The 17,897-nt window shown below is 37.8% G+C and overlaps 1 protein-coding gene and 1 long non-coding RNA gene across 3 annotated transcripts; one reads left to right on the top strand and one right to left on the bottom strand.

Annotated features, from left to right (window-relative positions):
- Positions 1–4,211: 4,211 nt before the first annotated feature.
- Positions 4,212–16,137, bottom strand: LOC127423798 (N-acetyllactosaminide beta-1,3-N-acetylglucosaminyltransferase 3-like). 2 transcript variants are annotated; one of them, XM_051668387.1, is made up of 2 exons: positions 15,920–16,137; positions 4,212–5,677 (listed from the first exon to the last, which is right to left on the bottom strand). In XM_051668387.1, exon 2 carries the CDS (start codon positions 5,667–5,669, stop codon positions 4,527–4,529), a length of 1,143 nt encoding a protein of 380 aa, XP_051524347.1. In that variant the 5' UTR covers positions 5,670–5,677; positions 15,920–16,137; the 3' UTR covers positions 4,212–4,526. The 2 variants fall into 2 exon arrangements, with proteins under 2 accessions (XP_051524347.1, XP_051524346.1); XM_051668386.1 differs by lacking the exon at positions 15,920–16,137 and adding an exon at positions 15,765–15,913.
- On the top strand, positions 9,041–14,956 carry LOC127423805 (uncharacterized). The gene is made up of 6 exons (XR_007894379.1): positions 9,041–9,133; positions 9,274–9,331; positions 9,644–9,735; positions 9,808–9,869; positions 11,215–11,584; positions 11,709–14,956. It is a non-coding gene; the product is annotated as an uncharacterized LOC127423805 (long non-coding RNA).
- Positions 16,138–17,897: the final 1,760 nt, after the last annotated feature.

The following is a 17,897-nucleotide window of genomic DNA, read 5'->3' as shown; positions in this document are numbered from 1 at the left end:
TTTTATTAATACTGAGGATTCTGTCATTCTACTCCATTGTCACAATGATTCTGGCATACTATATAGGGAAGTAGATATTCGGATGCAGCGGAAGTGCATTTAATCTGCTAAAATGTCTATTTTTAGACCCATTATTGTAATAGAATAAAAGACCTTCCATCCATTATTAATGCTTATGGGCTCAGATATCCATTTGAAACAATGAAGTGACTGTTCTTTTTCTAAGAAAACCTTTTTGTTGTTCTGGAACTTAAACTGGGAAGAGGAATTCATGACTTGATCATGTAGTTAGTTGCTTGACTTGTTTTTTAAAAATCCTTTTAATTCTTAAAGGGGGCTGTTGAATAAGTTTTGCCAAGTCTTTACTAACCACAAGTGGCAGATTTAGGCATGGGCGACATGGGCAGTTGCCCTGGGCAAAACCCGCTTCAACTTTGGGGGGGTCTGTGTGGATGCATTGTATAAAGCCCAATTAAACTACCTTCTTATGAATGTGCTGTCTTTGTTTATGTTGCTGGTGCTTGACAGGAAATTGACTTTATAGTAGGACACAGACGGTGCAATAATGGAGAAGAACATCAGAACTGAATTGCACTTGACCCTGCATATTAGCGCTTTGTGCACGCAATTTCACCAAACCCATTTGTGCCTAGACTTGCACGAAAATACCAAAACCTCCTGGCCATGCCCATTGACTTTACGCATTTGACTGAAAGAATAGTGCTGCACTCAGTGGTGGGCTGTGCATTAAAAGTCTAGGCCTGCAGTGTGATTCATGCCATCAGTTTCACAATGACTCAGACACACTATGCCTTTGGGCATCATACATTATGTCGCAGCTAACTAATAATACCAATTTTAAAAACACTCTCGAACAGACATTCAAAACTCATAATTTTTCATATGAATCTATCAAGGAGGTCTATAATACCTGGAAAAATCTATCTAATAAAATTTGCGATTTAAATGTTGCTTGCAATAAATTTCGTTTCGTCAGGGTACACGGTTAAGCTGCATTCCATTCAAGTTGGATGAGGGATATTCCTACTTGATATTTTCGACCATAAATGCATTCCATTCTCTGATATTCGGAACTGCAACTCTCCCGTTAGCTTAACAGGGGTTTGACTCTCATTAGAGACGTCTCCTAGCAACCCAACTGATAAACAATGCTGCAGCGCTAGCATTTGTGCTTCAGGTGTACGATTACCAAGAGATTATAATGTTTTATACACGTTTCAGCAGGCGTTTGTTAAACAAGCTTTAATATCATGTAATATGGAAACGAACTCATTTATCGATATTACTTAATAAAGTGAATGTTTATCACTTTGTATATCTCCCTGAGTGTCGACAAGTTTGTGTGACATTATGCCCCTGCATCTCGGTGAAATCGGAGTTGAGAATTTCTGCACGAGCCTACAAGTTGTAATTCAAATCACATTTTTACTGTCACACAACCATATACACAAGTGCAATAGTGTGTGAAATTCTTGGGTGCAGTTCCGAGCAACATAGTAGTCGTGACAGTGATGGGACATATACCAATTTACAATAAACATCAGATTTACAACACAATTTAAAATCTAATATACACATACATGTAATTACACATAACACAATATACAAATAATAACATAATGTACAGTATACAATACACAATATATAGAATACACATTATACAATAAAAAAGTATATATATAGTATATATAAAATGTACAGTAGGTTGTATTGCACTGTACTGACATTCAGGCTGTCAGTTGATAGTAAGTTGCCAGTGTGTTGTTAAGAGAGAATATAATAATAATAATATAATCTATGACAGTAAGATATAAGAGTAAGCGTAATAAAGTGCAGTGCTGATGTATTTTGATCGTGGGAGATCAAGAGTTCAAATGTCTGATTGCTTGGGTGAAGAAGCTATCATGAAGTCGGCCAGTGCGGGTCCTGATGCTGCGGTAACGCCTGCCTGATGGTAGCAGTGAGAACAGCCCATGGCCCGGGTGGCTGGAGTCTCTGATGATCCTCCGTGCTTTTTACACACACCGCCTGGTATATACAGTGAATCCGGAAAGTATTCACAGCGCTTCAGTTTTTCCACATTTTGTTGTTACAGCCTTATTCCAAAATGGATTAAATTCATTATTTTCCTCAAAATTCTACAAACAATACCCCATAATGACAACATGAAAGAAGTTTGTTTGAAATCTTTGCAAATTTATTAAAAATAAAAAACGGGGGGGGGGGGGGGGGGGGAATCTTATGTACTTATGTACATAAGTATTCACAGCCTTTGCTCAATACTTTGTTGAAGCACCTTTGGCACCAATTACAGCCTCAAGTCTTTGAGTATGGTGCTTCAAGCTTGGCACACCAATTTTTGGGCAGTTTCTCCCATTCTTCTTTGCAGGACCTCTCAAGCGCCATCAGGTTGGATGGGGAGCGTCGGTGCACAGCCATTTTCAGATCTCTCCAGAGATGTTCAATCGGGTTCAAGCCTGGGCTCTGGCTGGGCCACTCAAGGACATTCACATTCACATGATATTGGCCAGGTGATGAGCGGTGCCTGGTTTCCTCCAGACATGATGCTTGCCATTCAGGCCAAAGAGTTCAATCTTTGTTTCATCAGACCAGAAAATTTTGTTTCTCATGGTCTGAGAGTCCTTCAGGTGCCTTTTGGCAAACTCCAGGCGGGCTGTCATGTGCCTTTTACTGAGGAGTGGCTTCCGTCTGGCCACTCTACCATACAGGCCTGATTGGAGGAATGCTGCAGAGATGGTTGTTCTTCTGGAAGGTTCTCCTCTCTCCACAGAGAAACGCTGGAGCTCTGTCAGAATGACCTTCGGGTTCTTGGTCACCTCCCTGACTAAGGCCCTTCTCCCCCGATTGCTCAGTTTGGCCGGGCGGCCAGCTCTAGGAAGAGTCCTTGTGGTTCCAAACCTCTTCCATTTACGGATGATGGAGGCCACTGTGCTCATTGGGACCTTCAGTGCTGCAGAAATTTTTCTGTACCCTTCCCCAGATCTGTGCCCTGATACAATCCTGTGTCGGAGGTCTAAAGACAATTCCTTGGACTTCAAGTTGTAGAAACATCTCAAGGATGATCAGTGGAAACAGGATGCACCTGAGCTCAATTTTGAGTGTCATGGCAAAGGCTGTGAATACTTATGTACATGTGATTTTTTTCATTTTTTATTTTTAATAAATTTGCAAAGATTTCAAACAAACTTCTTTCACCTTGTTATTATGGGGTATTGTTTGTAGAATTTTGAGGAAAATAATGAATTTAATTCATTTTGGAATAAGGCTGTAACATAACAAAATGTGGAAAAAGTGAAGCGCTGTGAATACTTTCCGGATGCACTGTATGTCTTGGAGGGAGGGAAGCTCACCTCCGATGATGTGTCTGGCAGTTCGCACCACCCTTTGCGGTGCTTTGCGGTTGTGGGCGGTGCTATTGCCGTACCAGGCAGAGATGCAGCCAATTTTGACTTAAAGATGCATTCCATTGCACTTTTCCTAGTAGGAAGTTGTAAAATCTGACTTTCCGAGTTGAATGGAATGCAGCACTACTTTTCAAAACTTGATCCGACACTGAATGCTCAAGCAGCCTAATTTACACTTAGAAAACTCCTGATGTTGCTATAACAATGCAAAAAGCACTTACCAATTTGCTTGAAGTGAAAATCAGTCCTCCTTTCCTGATTAATAAATTAAGCAATCACACGGTCATGCAGAACATCTCAGGTTTGTAAATCCATAAGGATCTCTTTCTCAATGGCGATAGTGGCAGTAATGACAGTCGACTCGTCAGCAAGATCTCATGCTCGCTTTCAAATTACGTCACTTAAAGCGTGATTGCGTCACTCAAGGCCAGCTAAAAGGCCTCGACCAGGACATATCCTAAAGATCACACCCACCAAGAACAAAAAAATAAATCTGATTGGCTGATGAATCTGACAATCTGACTTTAGTTGCCCATTCATTTGCACTGTTGAGGGATTTTGTGGAAATTCTGAAGGCCTGAGGGGGTGGAGCTCAGACTCACGTGCTGCTTCGGGCATGTGATTTGTGACAGTTGTCACACTTTGCTTGTAAGCATCAAGGAATAAATTCTGACTGGATAAACTTTTCGTTTTTCTCTATTTGTTTGTAGATTAATTAAGAGTGGAAAGCGATTAAAAATACAGAGGCAAAAAGGTGACTGAGAATGAAAGGATGAAAAATATTTATTTATTTGGCATGTTAGGCCAGCAGAGAAGGCTTTGCTGGCCCTGAGAATTCACCACTGCCTGCACTTAGTGGTAGCGCTCTTAAAATTGGGCCCGTTTATGGTTTTTGTCACAAACACCTAACTAAATCTGTCTCTGCTCTTTGATGCAAAGCTGTCCCTTAGGTCAATCTTATTTGTGGCACATTTTGCACAGTTACATTTACAAAAGGCCAGATATAGACATTTGTATCCCTGTATCTTGAGAAGCATTTCTGGCAACCCCTGGTTATTTAAAAACAAATTTTAAGACATGTTAAGGCTCTGCTCCGCATTTTAAATGTGGATTTTGTATTTCATTCCACATCACAAAAATCTGGTGTGGCAGAAACCTATGGACTAAAATAATTTCTCTGTAATAACAAGGGTGATACTCATCAACATTCTCAGAGGGGATATATAGGCCAGCAGTCCGTACACCAAAGTGGGACTCCGGTTTAAGACCAGCCTTTTCCAAACACATTCCCATGTAAACATCATCAATGGGAAACACAGTAATCGAGTGAGACATATTGTAGATAGTTCTGGCTGTAAAACCAGACAGAAGAAAGCCACCACCACCACAGTACGGAGGATATCTATCAGACTCCTGTACCTGAACTGGAACATAGTATTTACTTGCAGGGTGCCTTATAGGTCCAACGTTCTGGATAAGGTGCCCTATAAACAGATGTTTGTTTCCATCATTGCCCTCTTGACCTTGAAGATACTCAACCATGTTAAATGTGTTGGCAAAAATGTCATCATCACCATTTAAAAGAAACCTGGCTTGTGGGCACCATTTATCCATCCACTGTAAGAACAGGATCTGCTTTAGTGTGAGGTTAAAGAATGAATCATTGAAGTCCCACTGTAAAATGTCTTGGTTCTCACGGTTCTCAATCTTCACAAGCTTATTCAACCTGAGCTTTTCAAAGCCAGTTCCAGTGGTTCCAATAAGGAAGATTCGACGGATCCACACACCTTTGTGCTGTCGCTCCTTAGCCCAAGTTTTCCGTAGAACCTCTCGTCGTTCATAATTCTCCGGAGAGCTCTTGATGACAAGTAGAAGGAAGACATCCGCAGAGTTCTGGGGGCCTCCACACTTATTAGGGACATCTAGAAGCTTGGGAAACTCCCTACAGTGGCAGTAAAGCAAGAAGTCTTTGATATGATTTGGCAGTGTAGAAAATCCAGTCACATTAGAAGCAGACACATTCTGCACACAACTTGGGGACAAAGGCTGGAGAGCTGCTGATTTGGGCAAATTAATGTGTTGACGGAGAATTTCATATGTATCTTTGCTGATCGTTGTCACATCTTCTGTCACATCTTCAAGTTCGTTTTTGTTCATGATTATGACCAGGCATAAAACACCTGTCAGAAGTACAGCAAGCATCTCCAGATCTCGCTTTCTCATCTTCGCACCTGTTTAATGAGACACAGTTCACAGGATTGACAGTCAAACACAAAGGTTCACACTACAATAGACAAATAAAAAAAGACCTACACTTAAGACATAGTCAGAAAGCCAATCCTTCATTTTGTGGCTATCCAAACAACTAAACAATTTATTTGTGTAATTTTACTTTTATTTTGGAAATTTAAATTTAAATTCTCTTTCTAGCAAATTGTCACTGAAATGCTTTTTTTTTTTCTCTCTCTACCTGAATATGCACATTTATTAAAGGAATATCTTGTTTTGGCCAAATTCTAAGGTAGCACTTTATGTGTACTTACCCGGGTAGGCAATCCCAGGATGCATTGTAAACAACTCAGTGGAAAAATAAATCCAAAATGGCAGACAATGTGAGAGAAATTTTGATTATAAATATAGGCCTACTTATAAATTATTCAATACTGAAAAATTGTTTAAAATACTATTTTTCCAAAATGTGTGTGCTATGTATTTCTATGCTCATTAGAGTATTGCATCATTCCACACACGTCACCTGTATTTAAATCGGTTGAGAGTTGAGTCTCTTGTGTGCTGTGTGTGAAAAGCACTATTTGAATGATGCACATTGAGTGTTCCAGTGGTTAAGGCTCTGGGTTACTGATCAGACGGTCAGGGGTTCAAGCCCCAGCACCACCAAGATGCCACTGTTGGGCCCTTGAGCAAGGCCCTTGACCCTATCTGCTTTATGGGCACTGTATCATGGTTGACCCTGCACTCTGACCCCAGCTTAGCTATGTGGGAAAAAAAAGAATTTCACTGTATATGTGCAAATGTGTGATAAATAAAATTAATTAATTAGACAGGATACAGTGAGGCAGCTCACAGGTTTTTGGAACAGACCCATAGTCTCTGACTTTAAAACATTTAAACATCATTCTATAGATGTTGTCATGTCATTTTTAGTTGTATAGTGCTTTTCACAACACACATCATTTCAAAGCAGCTTTACAGAAAATCATACTTTAACAGAAAATGAAACTGTAATATCTATGTAATATATATCATTGTGCAGTTTGATTAAATATGACTGTATATTGAGTATAAAAATAAACAGTTAAATAAAAAATGTATTTAGATCGCAAGTGAGCAAGCCGAATGTTGAGCAGTCGTATACACCAGTGGCGGGCCATGCATTAAAAGTCTAGGCTTTCAGTGTGATTCATGCCATTAAGAAAACACAGTTTCACGATGATTAAGACACCCTATGCCTTTGGGCATCATACATTATGTCGCAGCTAACTAATAATACCAACTGACATTTATAAACACATCCACGCACGAAAGCCAGAACTTAAAGGTGCAATATGTAAAATTTTCATGTAATATTTGCCTTTTTTTTGCCAATGTGTGAACGGCTTGTAACGCAACTTAAATAATGAGCCCTCCCCGGACTTCCTAGGTTGCCTATTAAAGTCTGTAGACTGATTTTCGTGCGAAGGGAGCGGATCGCTTTTGCCGGGAAAATCCAAAGGATGTGATGTTTTGCACGCTCCCGCTATTTAACAGTGTCAACAGACAGTCTGCAACACTAGGTAACGTTATCTTAGAGATGGAATCCAGCAAATGGCCACAAACTCCGAGTAAGCCAAAAAATAAATAAATAAACATTTACTGAATCCAGTCTGGCTAAGCGGGAACGTGATCGTGGTCGAGCGAAAACTAGAGTGAACATCGGCAGGACATTTGATTACTAGAGGGACCTTCATTCGGTTTTGGGGATCAGAACTGACATTCTTCTTATTGGACAGGTAAGATTACATAACTGCAAAGCATGTGAAATATAGTGCCATAAGGATTGATCTGTGTCATTTTAGCTAACTTAATCTTGCCTGCTAACGCTGACGAATTGCAAGCTTCCATGCTTCGTAACTTTAAAATAATTTCAACGATCTTCTCTTTATACTAAAAGTCAGGTATGCTGATTCACAGTAACTGACATAATGTTTATCTGTAATTATTCAGCAAGGTAAACTACAATAACACATGAAATGAATGCTAGACAATGTTCAAGATGCAAAAAGACCCATTCATCAGTGTAATGTATCTTGGTTATACAGAAAATATATACAATCTATTATTATAAAACAATAGCACATCGATATATCAAAATGACAGTTGTGATGGAATCACATCAATACTGAATTGTGTCAATATATTTATAATGTACTGTCTATTTTATAAACAACTACTGTCATCATCCACCAGATTTAGCTAACAGCTATTGATAAAGCTGGCTAGCTAGCTAACGCCGACATGCTATCATATAAATTAAGTCAATGTATCATGTAAAGAAAAGTGATTACTTCAAACTACAGTCTCGCATAGTCAGACCTATATCCACACTTTGTTTTAGCCCTGTTCCAGCACTGGAGAGTCAAATATAATATACAGTCTCAAAGTTTGTAGTAAAACAATCATAACTGTGTCATTTTAATTATGCTACCTTATCTGTCATCATGATGCCGGTCAATCACGTTCAGTCTCTTTGTTTTGTCCAATGCTCGTGTCCCTATGGAGTGTGTGTGCGTGATCACGCAACAGGCTGCAGTTCACTTAACGGCCACAGGTGTCCTTAATAACAAGGGTTTCTGAATCTTACATACTGCACCTTTAAAACGACACTTAATGCTAAAGCAAGCCTAATTTTAATTGCAGCATGACTGTTTTGTGAAATGAACGTCTCCCGAACAGACATTCAAAAATCATATTTTTTTCACGTGAATCTACCAAGGAGGTCTATAATACCTGGAAAAATCTATCTAATAATTTTTGCGATTTAAATATTGCTTGCAGTATATTTCGTTTCGTCAGGGTACACGGTTAAGCTGCATTCTATTCAAGTTGGATGAGGGATATTCCTACTTGATATCTCCGACCATAAATGCATTCCATTCTCTGATATTCGGAACTGCAACGCTCCCGTTAGCTTAATGTCTCCTAGCAACCCAACTGATAAACAATGCTGCAGCGCTAGCATTTGTGCTTCAGGTGTACGATTACCAAAAGAAATGATAATGTTTTATACACCTGTTTCTGCAGGCATTTTTTAAAACAAGCTTTAATATCATGTGATGTGGAAACGAACTCATTTATCGATATTACTTAATAAAGTGAATGTTTATCACTTACTTTGTATATCTCCCTGAGTGTCGACATGTTTGTGTGACATCATGCCCCTGCATCTCGGTGAAATCGAAGTTGAGAATTTCTGCAGGAGCCTACAAGTTGTAATTCTGACTTAAAGATGCATTCCATTCACTGATATATATATATATATATATATATATATATATATATATATATATATATATATATATAAACTGGATTGCTCATGACGTCACAACAGTGAAGCTACTGCGCCGCCATCTTTGTATTCTCTAACATTCTGTATTCCTGTGGGTCTCAATGGGTAATCATCTGTTTTGGTGAGTAATTTTTACCCATCCAGTCACTTTTAAAAAAAAAAATTGAAGTCTTCCTATACATGTAATTATTTATTTATAATAAATAATTCCCCCCCCCGCTTATTCTAAGTGTGAGTGTGTTATGTTACTCTTTATTGCAGCAGCATTACCTTCAGCGGCGCACGGGTTCCTCAGTAGAAACAAGTTTAAGAAACTGAGGTAAAATATCAGTAGATATTTTCAAACATATGTTTGGCAGGCTTTAAAGTGTTTATTCTGAATACATAATTATGCTTCATAACTTTTGATTACGTTGAATATTCATTGTGGTTATTTTCTTAGGCTAAATGAATGTTAGCTATGTAGATAACGTTAGCTTAGGAAAATAACCACAATGAATAACAGTATAGCTCACCAACTTTTTTGGTGAAGTTGAATATCTGTTTGCAGAACAACACAACAGGTAATACAACTGATGAATATGATGTGGGCTTGCATTAATTCTCCGTGTGTGATTTGTACTTTTTGCAGTGCAGGCCAGAATAAGGCCCAGCTCACGGGCATAATTTCTAAAGTGGTCGATTGGAATTGACGAGGCATGGATATTGTAGAAGTTAAACAAGGTACGTTTGCAGTTTGGATTTCTTTAATCATCCAACTGAATGTTAGATAAAACCGGAATTGGTTTGCAACAGGAGGAAAAGCTGTATGAGGAGACAGTTGTCAGCCTGGCTTCACTGAAGAGCTATTTTAACAGGTAAGACAACAGACAACAATAACTGATAAAAAAGATTATACTGTCTGTTTTTATTTGCAATGAAGATACTTTTGCAGCATGCAGTATATCAATAGTCTTATACAATTACTCTGTTTCAGATAGTTATAACTTTTAATGTTAATCGAAAAAAAAAATCTAAATTCTGTCATCATTTACTCAACCTCATGTCCTTCCAAATCCATTTGACTTTCTTTTGTAGAACCCAAAAAAAGGTATTCTGTATTCCATATAAGTAAAGTAAATGGTGAGCAAAATAGCTTAGTAAATGGTGAGCAAAATAGCTTGTTTTGGTCACCATCAACTTTCATTATATGGACAAAAACATTCTTTAAAATATCATCTTTTGTGTTCCACAGAAAAAGTCATACAGGTTTGGAAGGACATGAGTTTGAGTAAATAGCTGTGTGAAAGGTCTACGTAAGATTGGATGTAAAGTTAACACTAAGGGCTTAGTAACTACTAGTTAGTTTGTAACTAAATCAGTGCTTAATTTGGTTGCACCACCTGTTCTTAAGGCAAGACTTAACTAGTAGGTCATAAGCTCTTCGCAAAGTAATGCGTAGTCGCGTAATATTACGTTTACCTTAACTGATCCAATAAGCAGCCTTAAAATTTGTACACAGAAGTGTTAAAAAGCTGTGAATTTCAGTTTGATGTTGTTATAGTTGATGTTCAGACCTTGTTTGCTCACGTAACTGTCAGTTGTAATAAATTATATCCCCATTAAAATACGATACATGATAAAAGTAGACCTGATAAATAGCATATTTGCCCTGTGTAAATAACATAATATATAGGAACTGTATCTAAAATAAATAAGGGGTGATAAATAAATACTAATACAACAGGCTGGAAAACCAGACATTTATTAATTTTAATATCCTATATATATTTTGAATGTTGAAACTTGACACCGGGCAACGCACCCTGAAAACTGCACCATTAGATCGGTTTCATGCTGAAGAGCCGCTTAAAAGTAAGTCTGTTTTTTTTCTCTCTCTCGTAAATGTCAACGTCATACTGTATGTCGAAAGGACTGAAGCCTGTCACGCAAAACATGAGCTCATTGATATCATAAATTATCAGTCTGCTTTTTTATTCTATCAGTTACGCCTGGTCGGAGTTTTCCGTAAATATTTAGTTTATACGTAGGGTTATGTTCTACCTAAATGTAATGGTGCAACGCTCAAATATTTAATAGTGCGTAAATTGTGACTTAGTGCCCATTTATGCCACAACTAGGCTAAGTTGTAACTTATGTACAGCTGGTGCAACCAGCCCCTGATCTTACTGATTTGTTATTTATTTTTTATTTTTTTTGCAGTACAAGCTTGCCCAGAGTTTTCCTAAGCCGTTTGGAGTGTGATGCAGCACGTTTCCTTGGCAATGAAGAGGAGCTTGATGTTAGTGCAGCTTTCTGCAATGCACTTTGAGTATGAAGATGTGATTGTTGTATGGTTCTAGGTTGAACATGTGTGCCTCAAGTTCCTTGAATGCAGAACCACCATGGAGTTCCAGAAACTTTGTGGGGACAGAGAAGGGCCTTGTGAGTGTGTGCTGTTGAATACATTTCTCAGCTGTCTTGCAGACTTTCAGGAGACTGTCTGACGGTCTGGTAAGTCCACTTCGGGACTTCATGTCGATCAGTGTGTTCATCTTGGGAAGAGCTCTCGACACTGAGTGCTGATAAACAGGTAGTGCACTGAATCATATTCATAGTTGTTTTAACTACAAAGCCTGCTATGTATCCCACCACAGCCTCTTTGAACATGGACAAGCTGGGAATAGTGATGTTTTTTACTGTGTCTTCTGTTTCAGGCTGAACGTCACTGCCTGAAATGCCAGCATATCAGAAGGTGTTGCTTCCAGTACCACTGTGCTATCCGGTGGAGAACAGTTGCCACTAGCTCTGATGGCATGTCTTGCTACTATTCTTTTGAAAGCTGACTTAAATTGCCTTGCTATGGGATTGTTATTAAATCCGTTAGCAGATTTGTCCCCACATATCTTCAAATTTGTATTGTTCAGTTTAATAGTCCATTTTTGTGTGTACTTGGAAGCTTCTGTTATTGAACAAATATATGTATGATTTCCTTGAGTGTGCCTATGTCAATAAACCTCTTTCTGATTATGATTTAATAGGTCAGGGGATTGTTGAAATAATTAAATGCTCACAAGCCGGTATGTACATATTCCAGAAATGAATGCAAATGCATGGGATAATTCCATTAAGTAAAGGTAAATTAATGTATATACTACATACTGCATATGAACGTGTGTGTGTGTGTGTATATACTATACTACATTTTTACATTTGGTTCTTCTGTATTTATTCTGAAGAGATACTGTCTGGTTACAATATCAACACACAAAGCTTTTCATTAACAATCACTGATCTCAGTGACTCTAACTTTAAAACCTGCTGATGTGCATGCTCCGCCCCCCCAGAACTGATGTCACTTTGCTTAAATTAGTTCACATTTACTATATAGTCAAAAAAGAGTTAATAATGTTGACAAATTACACAAATGTATATAATTTGTCAACATTTTGAACAATTTTGAACAGCACACTATATAGTAAATGTGAATTCATTTAAGCAAAGTAAAGTCAAACACATGGGTGGGGTCAATGAGCATCAACAGGTTAAAACTATGAAGGCAGAGAAACGTTGCATCCTATAACAATCTCCACATGTCGCTATTGGATACTTTTGCTTTAAAGGCGTAATTTATACACTGTTGTATTTTTACTGTTGATTATTAAAGATTATGATTATGCCCACTCTACATGGGGATAATGACTCATTTGTGCTTAATAGGTACATAGTCTGTATAAATTACAACCTGTGGGCACTTTTGCCACATCCTTTAGTGAGCGTTGTTTCGTGGTTAAACGGCGCACATCTGGTCATATTGAGAGTTTCGTCTTTTGACGGTGGATGCTCTGTCGGTAGGGAATAGTAAGATGGCCGCCAGAGCACTTCCGGTGGCTTCACCTACTGCTGGCAGTTTCGAATTCTATGAGCAATCCAGTTATATATATAGATCAGTGATTACATTGCACTTTTCCTAGTAGAAAGTTGTAAAATCCGACTTTCCGAGTTGAATGGAACGCAGCAGTACTTTTCAAAACTTGATCCGACACTGAATGCTCAAGCAGCCTAATTTACACTTAGATAATTCCTGATGTTGCTATAACAATGCAAAAAGCACGTACCAATTTACTTGAAGTGAAAATCAGTCCTCCTTTCCTGATTAATAAATTAAGCAATCACATGGTCATGCAGAACATCTCAGGTTTTTAAATACATAAGGATCTCTTTCTCAATGGCGATTGCGGCAGTAATGACGATCTCCCGCTCTTCGCTTTTAAATTAAGGCCAGCTAGAAGGCCTCCACCGGAACATATCCTAAAAATCACACCCACCAAGAACAAATAAATAAATCTGATTGGCTGATGAATCTGACAATCTGACTTTAGTTGCCCATTCATTTGCACTGTTGAGGGATTCTGTGGAAGTTCTGAAGGTGTGAGGGGGTGGAGCTCAAACTCACGCGCTGCCTCGGTCATGTGATTTGTGACAGTTGTCACACTTTGCTTGTAAACATCAAGGAATAAATTCTGACTGGATAAACTTTTCGTTGTTCTCTATTTGCTTGTAGATTAATTAAGAGTGGAAAGCGATTAAAAATACATAGGCAAAAAGGTGATTGAGAATAAAAGGATGAAAAAATATATATTTATTTGGCATGTTAGGCCAGCAGAGAAGGCTTTGCTGTCCCGAAGAATTCACCACTGGTCCGTGATGACCTTTTATTTGGCCCGACTTGTCATATATGACAATACTTCAAACTGTAATTCCGTCAGGTCCACGAGTAAATTCGCTCTGTCTCCCTCTCTCTCTCCTGCAGCTGTCAGCAGTGTCATAAGTGTAAGCGCGCGCAGCGAGGAAGCGCTTTGTCACGTAGTTACTGAACTTAAGATGTTACAGATGTATAAACATTTTAATTTCGCCTGACATTATTTGTTTCTTGCTGTCAATTGTGCAGATGTTTCCATGTCAGTTGGCGGATGCTCGCGCCATAAACGCGCACAGATGGGCACTCCGCTTCTCTCGTATTGCATCATTTCGGTGCAGTGCTCTCGCGCTAAAATGAACAAATTCTACAATGTAATTAATAATAATAATAACAAAAATAATATCTGGATATGTTAAATATCCTTGATGTTAAAACATGACTAATGATACCATAATAATCTCTGACTACTGTTTATTGTTAAATGTTTATTTTATATTGTTTTATTAAACTGGCATGAAGGAGTTGCTAAGTTTGTTTTTTTTTTCTACGTCACTCATTCCAAATCTGGATAAATGCTGTCATCTACTCTGCCGGTACATTAGTTTTGTAGGCTATGTTAATGTAATAGCCAAAATATTTGGAAATATGTGAATGAGAAATAAAAGTTTTGTTTCAGTAACAATGCATATTATGCAATGCAGAGGTCATGCAATTTTGCAATTATTGAAACATGCCATTTTAAAATGTAATTGTCATCCTTTTATGTAAAATACTTCAATTTAAACAGTCATTTTTGTAAAGGTAAAAAAATCATCCTCAAAAAACCACCTCATGAACCAGGGGAGGAACCCCCATCCCCTTGATCTAGATGAACAGGTGTTTCAGGTCATACATGTTAGCCTACTATACATAGAAAAAAGGGCCATTTTTTGTTTTTAAATCACAGGCAACCACGTTTAAGGCGTTGTTCTGTTTGGAAGAGATTAACTTTCTTCAGTATCTTTTAATCTGATACTTGTTATGTGAGGAGCACCTAAGGCGGTAACTCTCGGCGCGACGCGATGCGACGCCACTAGACAGCATCATTTTTCATAATGGGAGTGAATTGCTTTTGTCGCGCCTCTCGCTTTGTGTTAGACATTCTGCAAAATATATTAATCTGTGTTCCACACAAGAAAAAAAATAAATAATAATAATTACAAGTAGGCCTACATGATGAAAGAATTTTCATTTTTGGGTAAACTCTTCTTTAAACTGTACTGCAAAAAAAAAAAAAAAAAAAAAAAAAAAAAGCATACCTTCAAGATAGCTTGAGAAAATGCGACAAAAATTGCAACGAGAAGTTGTGTTAAACGGAAAACTTAATTTGCAATATTTAAGTGTCGAATGTTTGTCCCATTTTTAATTATTAAGCAACAGTGTTCCAAAAATGTTATCTCTGTAAACGTAATAACAACGTTCTGCCTATTAAATCATGGCAACCGTTGTTTTAATCAAAATTTCTGTGATTTATAAGCACGCATCCAAAATTAAACACAATAAAATAATAATCAAATAAAATCAACGAAGAAAAAAATCGTCTGTAACCAACAGTGTAAACAGAGTGCAGTGCATTCGTCCTCAGACTGATCTTAACGCGTGTCCAAATAGGAAACAGTATAGGTTATCACTTTGCATTTGTCACAAATTCATTCTCTCAGAACATTCGAAAAAGTTACAATACACTTAAGTCCCCGAGATGTCTGTTTTTGATCTGTTGAACTGGAAAGCATCGCAATCTGATCCTAAAATCAGAATTATGAACATTCCAAATCATAACCGTCTCAAAGTCTGCTGAATGTCTAATAGACATCTGAGAGGAAACAGATACAATACATCTAATAGACGTATTGCAGATGAGCAAACAAAGTAAAATAGACATCTTTCACATAATCATACACATCTAATAGACGTCTGGGAGGGTTAATATGACATACTATGAAAATTAAAGTAGGCTAACTAAGTGAGAACTAATATTTCTTTTTAATTTTCTTACATTTATTTAAAGATAGAAAACATTTAGCGATCTCACCCATTCGTAAATGCAGCTTCTTTTGGATTAAATTCGCACAACAATATGTTGAGGTCTTGTTCAAATCGAAATGCAGTAAGCTTCACTAATCATCCCCGCCCTACATTCACAGCTAAAGCAGGAAACTCATCTGAATTTCAGGCTGTCTCACTCACAACTTATTGTGTTTCCAACCTTGAAGCAGGGCCAGCCTGTGGCATAGGCGACACAGGTATTTGCCTAGGGCGCAAAATAACAGTGGCTGCATTCCACTTCACATTTAACATCCACTAACTGCCCCAAGCACTTCCCCTTGAGGGAATCACCACCACCATTTTGGAAGTCCATTCCACTTCGTTAAGTGTGTGAGGGAAGTTTCTACTTACAGAACCTCAACCTCTCCATTTTGATCAAGAGAGCGAGTCTACTCAATAGTGACAGCATATGGGCTTCATAAACCCCACCCCCACACGACTCTAATGTATAATGGATGGGAAGTTGGGTCAATTAAGTAGTTTTGAAAGGTTATATTGAGATTTAACAGCATAATACTTGTTGCTACCTTAAACTATTTATCACACAGTTAGCCTATGCGTTCATTGTTTTGTTATAATTTTTGTAAATCTTGATGAATCCTTTCTAACAATTCATTCTAATGAAAAAAAAAAAAAAAACTAAAGATTTATACATAAGTTTCTGAAATCAATCTCCGAAAACATTGTTTCCCAGTTGCAAAAATCACAAAATAATTCCACAAATTGACATCAGCCTTCAACATGCTCCAAGTGATCAAGGGTTTGGGATGTTCCAGTTAAACCCACTGCACGTATTCCGTCAGTAGCTAACACTCGCGGAACGTAAGCAGGGACGTACATCCGAGTCCATGAGATGGAGGGGTTTGTCAGGGAAGGGGATAAAAACTTGAAAGTGAATGCAGCCATAGAGGCTTTTTTTTTTTTTTTTGGAAATGCGCCCTCTCATGACGACTGTGCGCCCCTCTACTCATGTATTGAGAACTAGCGCTACGCGATTATATAATAATCGGATCCTTATCATACAGTATGTGGACAAAATGAGTGAAAAAAGAACCAAATTATCAGGTGCACAAGCAGGAGGTGGCACAAAGAAGAGGAGCAGAAAAAAAAAAAGAACAATATAAAGGTAAGAATCACAAGTTAACAATCTTAAATCTAAAATCTCTCCTAGGGCGCCAACAGAGCCTGGGCCAGCCCTGCTACAGCATTTTTTGGGCATTCCAAAAATGCTGTCTAGGTTGGCCGTTCACTAGGTTTTGAGATACAATCAAAGTCTTGTTTTTCTTTATCTTGTGCCTCAACACAAGTTAAGCTCAATCATCAGCATTTGTGGCATAATGTTGATTACCACAAAAATTAATTTCGACTTGTCCGTCTTTTTCTTTAAAAAAATGCAAAAATCGAGGATACATTAAGGCACTTACAATGGTAGTGAATGTGGCCAATTTTTTGAGGGTTTAAGGGCAGAAATGTGAAGCATAATTTTATAAAAGCATTTACATTAATTATTTTGTTAAAACGTGTATTATTTGAGCTGTAAATTTGTTTAAAGCATCCTTTTTTACAGTAATTTTAGGATTTTAGAGTTTATTGATATTAAATCATCATGGCAAGAAAGTTGTGCAACTGGCTGTAACGTTATACAGAAAGGGTTAAAAAGGGATTTGATAATACTAAAATCATGTTAATAATACACGTATTGTGTATGTATTGTGGCTATACTTTTAAAACAGTGAATATTTTAATGTTTACAAAGTGGACCCATTCACTTCCATTGTAAGTGCCTCACTGTAATCCAGATTTTTGCTTTTTTTTAAAGGAGGGGCATGTCAAAATGAATTTTTGCGGTAATCAGTATTATGCCACAAATGCTGTCGATTGAGCTTAACTTGTATTGAACCCGGAATATTCCTTTAAGCTTGCAATGCTTTTGGGAAACGCAGCCCTGTTCAGTAATTAAAACAGTTGGTCAAAGCCTGTTTTATTTAGGTTATTGTTGCAGACATTGGTAATAAATCCATGATTTGATTAACATATATACTTTTGGCCAAATAAAATTATAAATTTTATCCAGAGGGACTTTGTGATGAGGAGGGGGGCGTGGCCGGGCCGTGAGGGT

This window comes from Myxocyprinus asiaticus, chromosome 33, assembly GCF_019703515.2.
Source record: "Myxocyprinus asiaticus isolate MX2 ecotype Aquarium Trade chromosome 33, UBuf_Myxa_2, whole genome shotgun sequence".
In the NCBI taxonomy this organism is placed as follows: Eukaryota; Metazoa; Chordata; class Actinopteri; order Cypriniformes; family Catostomidae; genus Myxocyprinus; species Myxocyprinus asiaticus.
The sequence above is the reverse complement of the archived record's forward strand: the minus strand, read 5'-3'. Positions and strand labels throughout refer to the sequence as shown.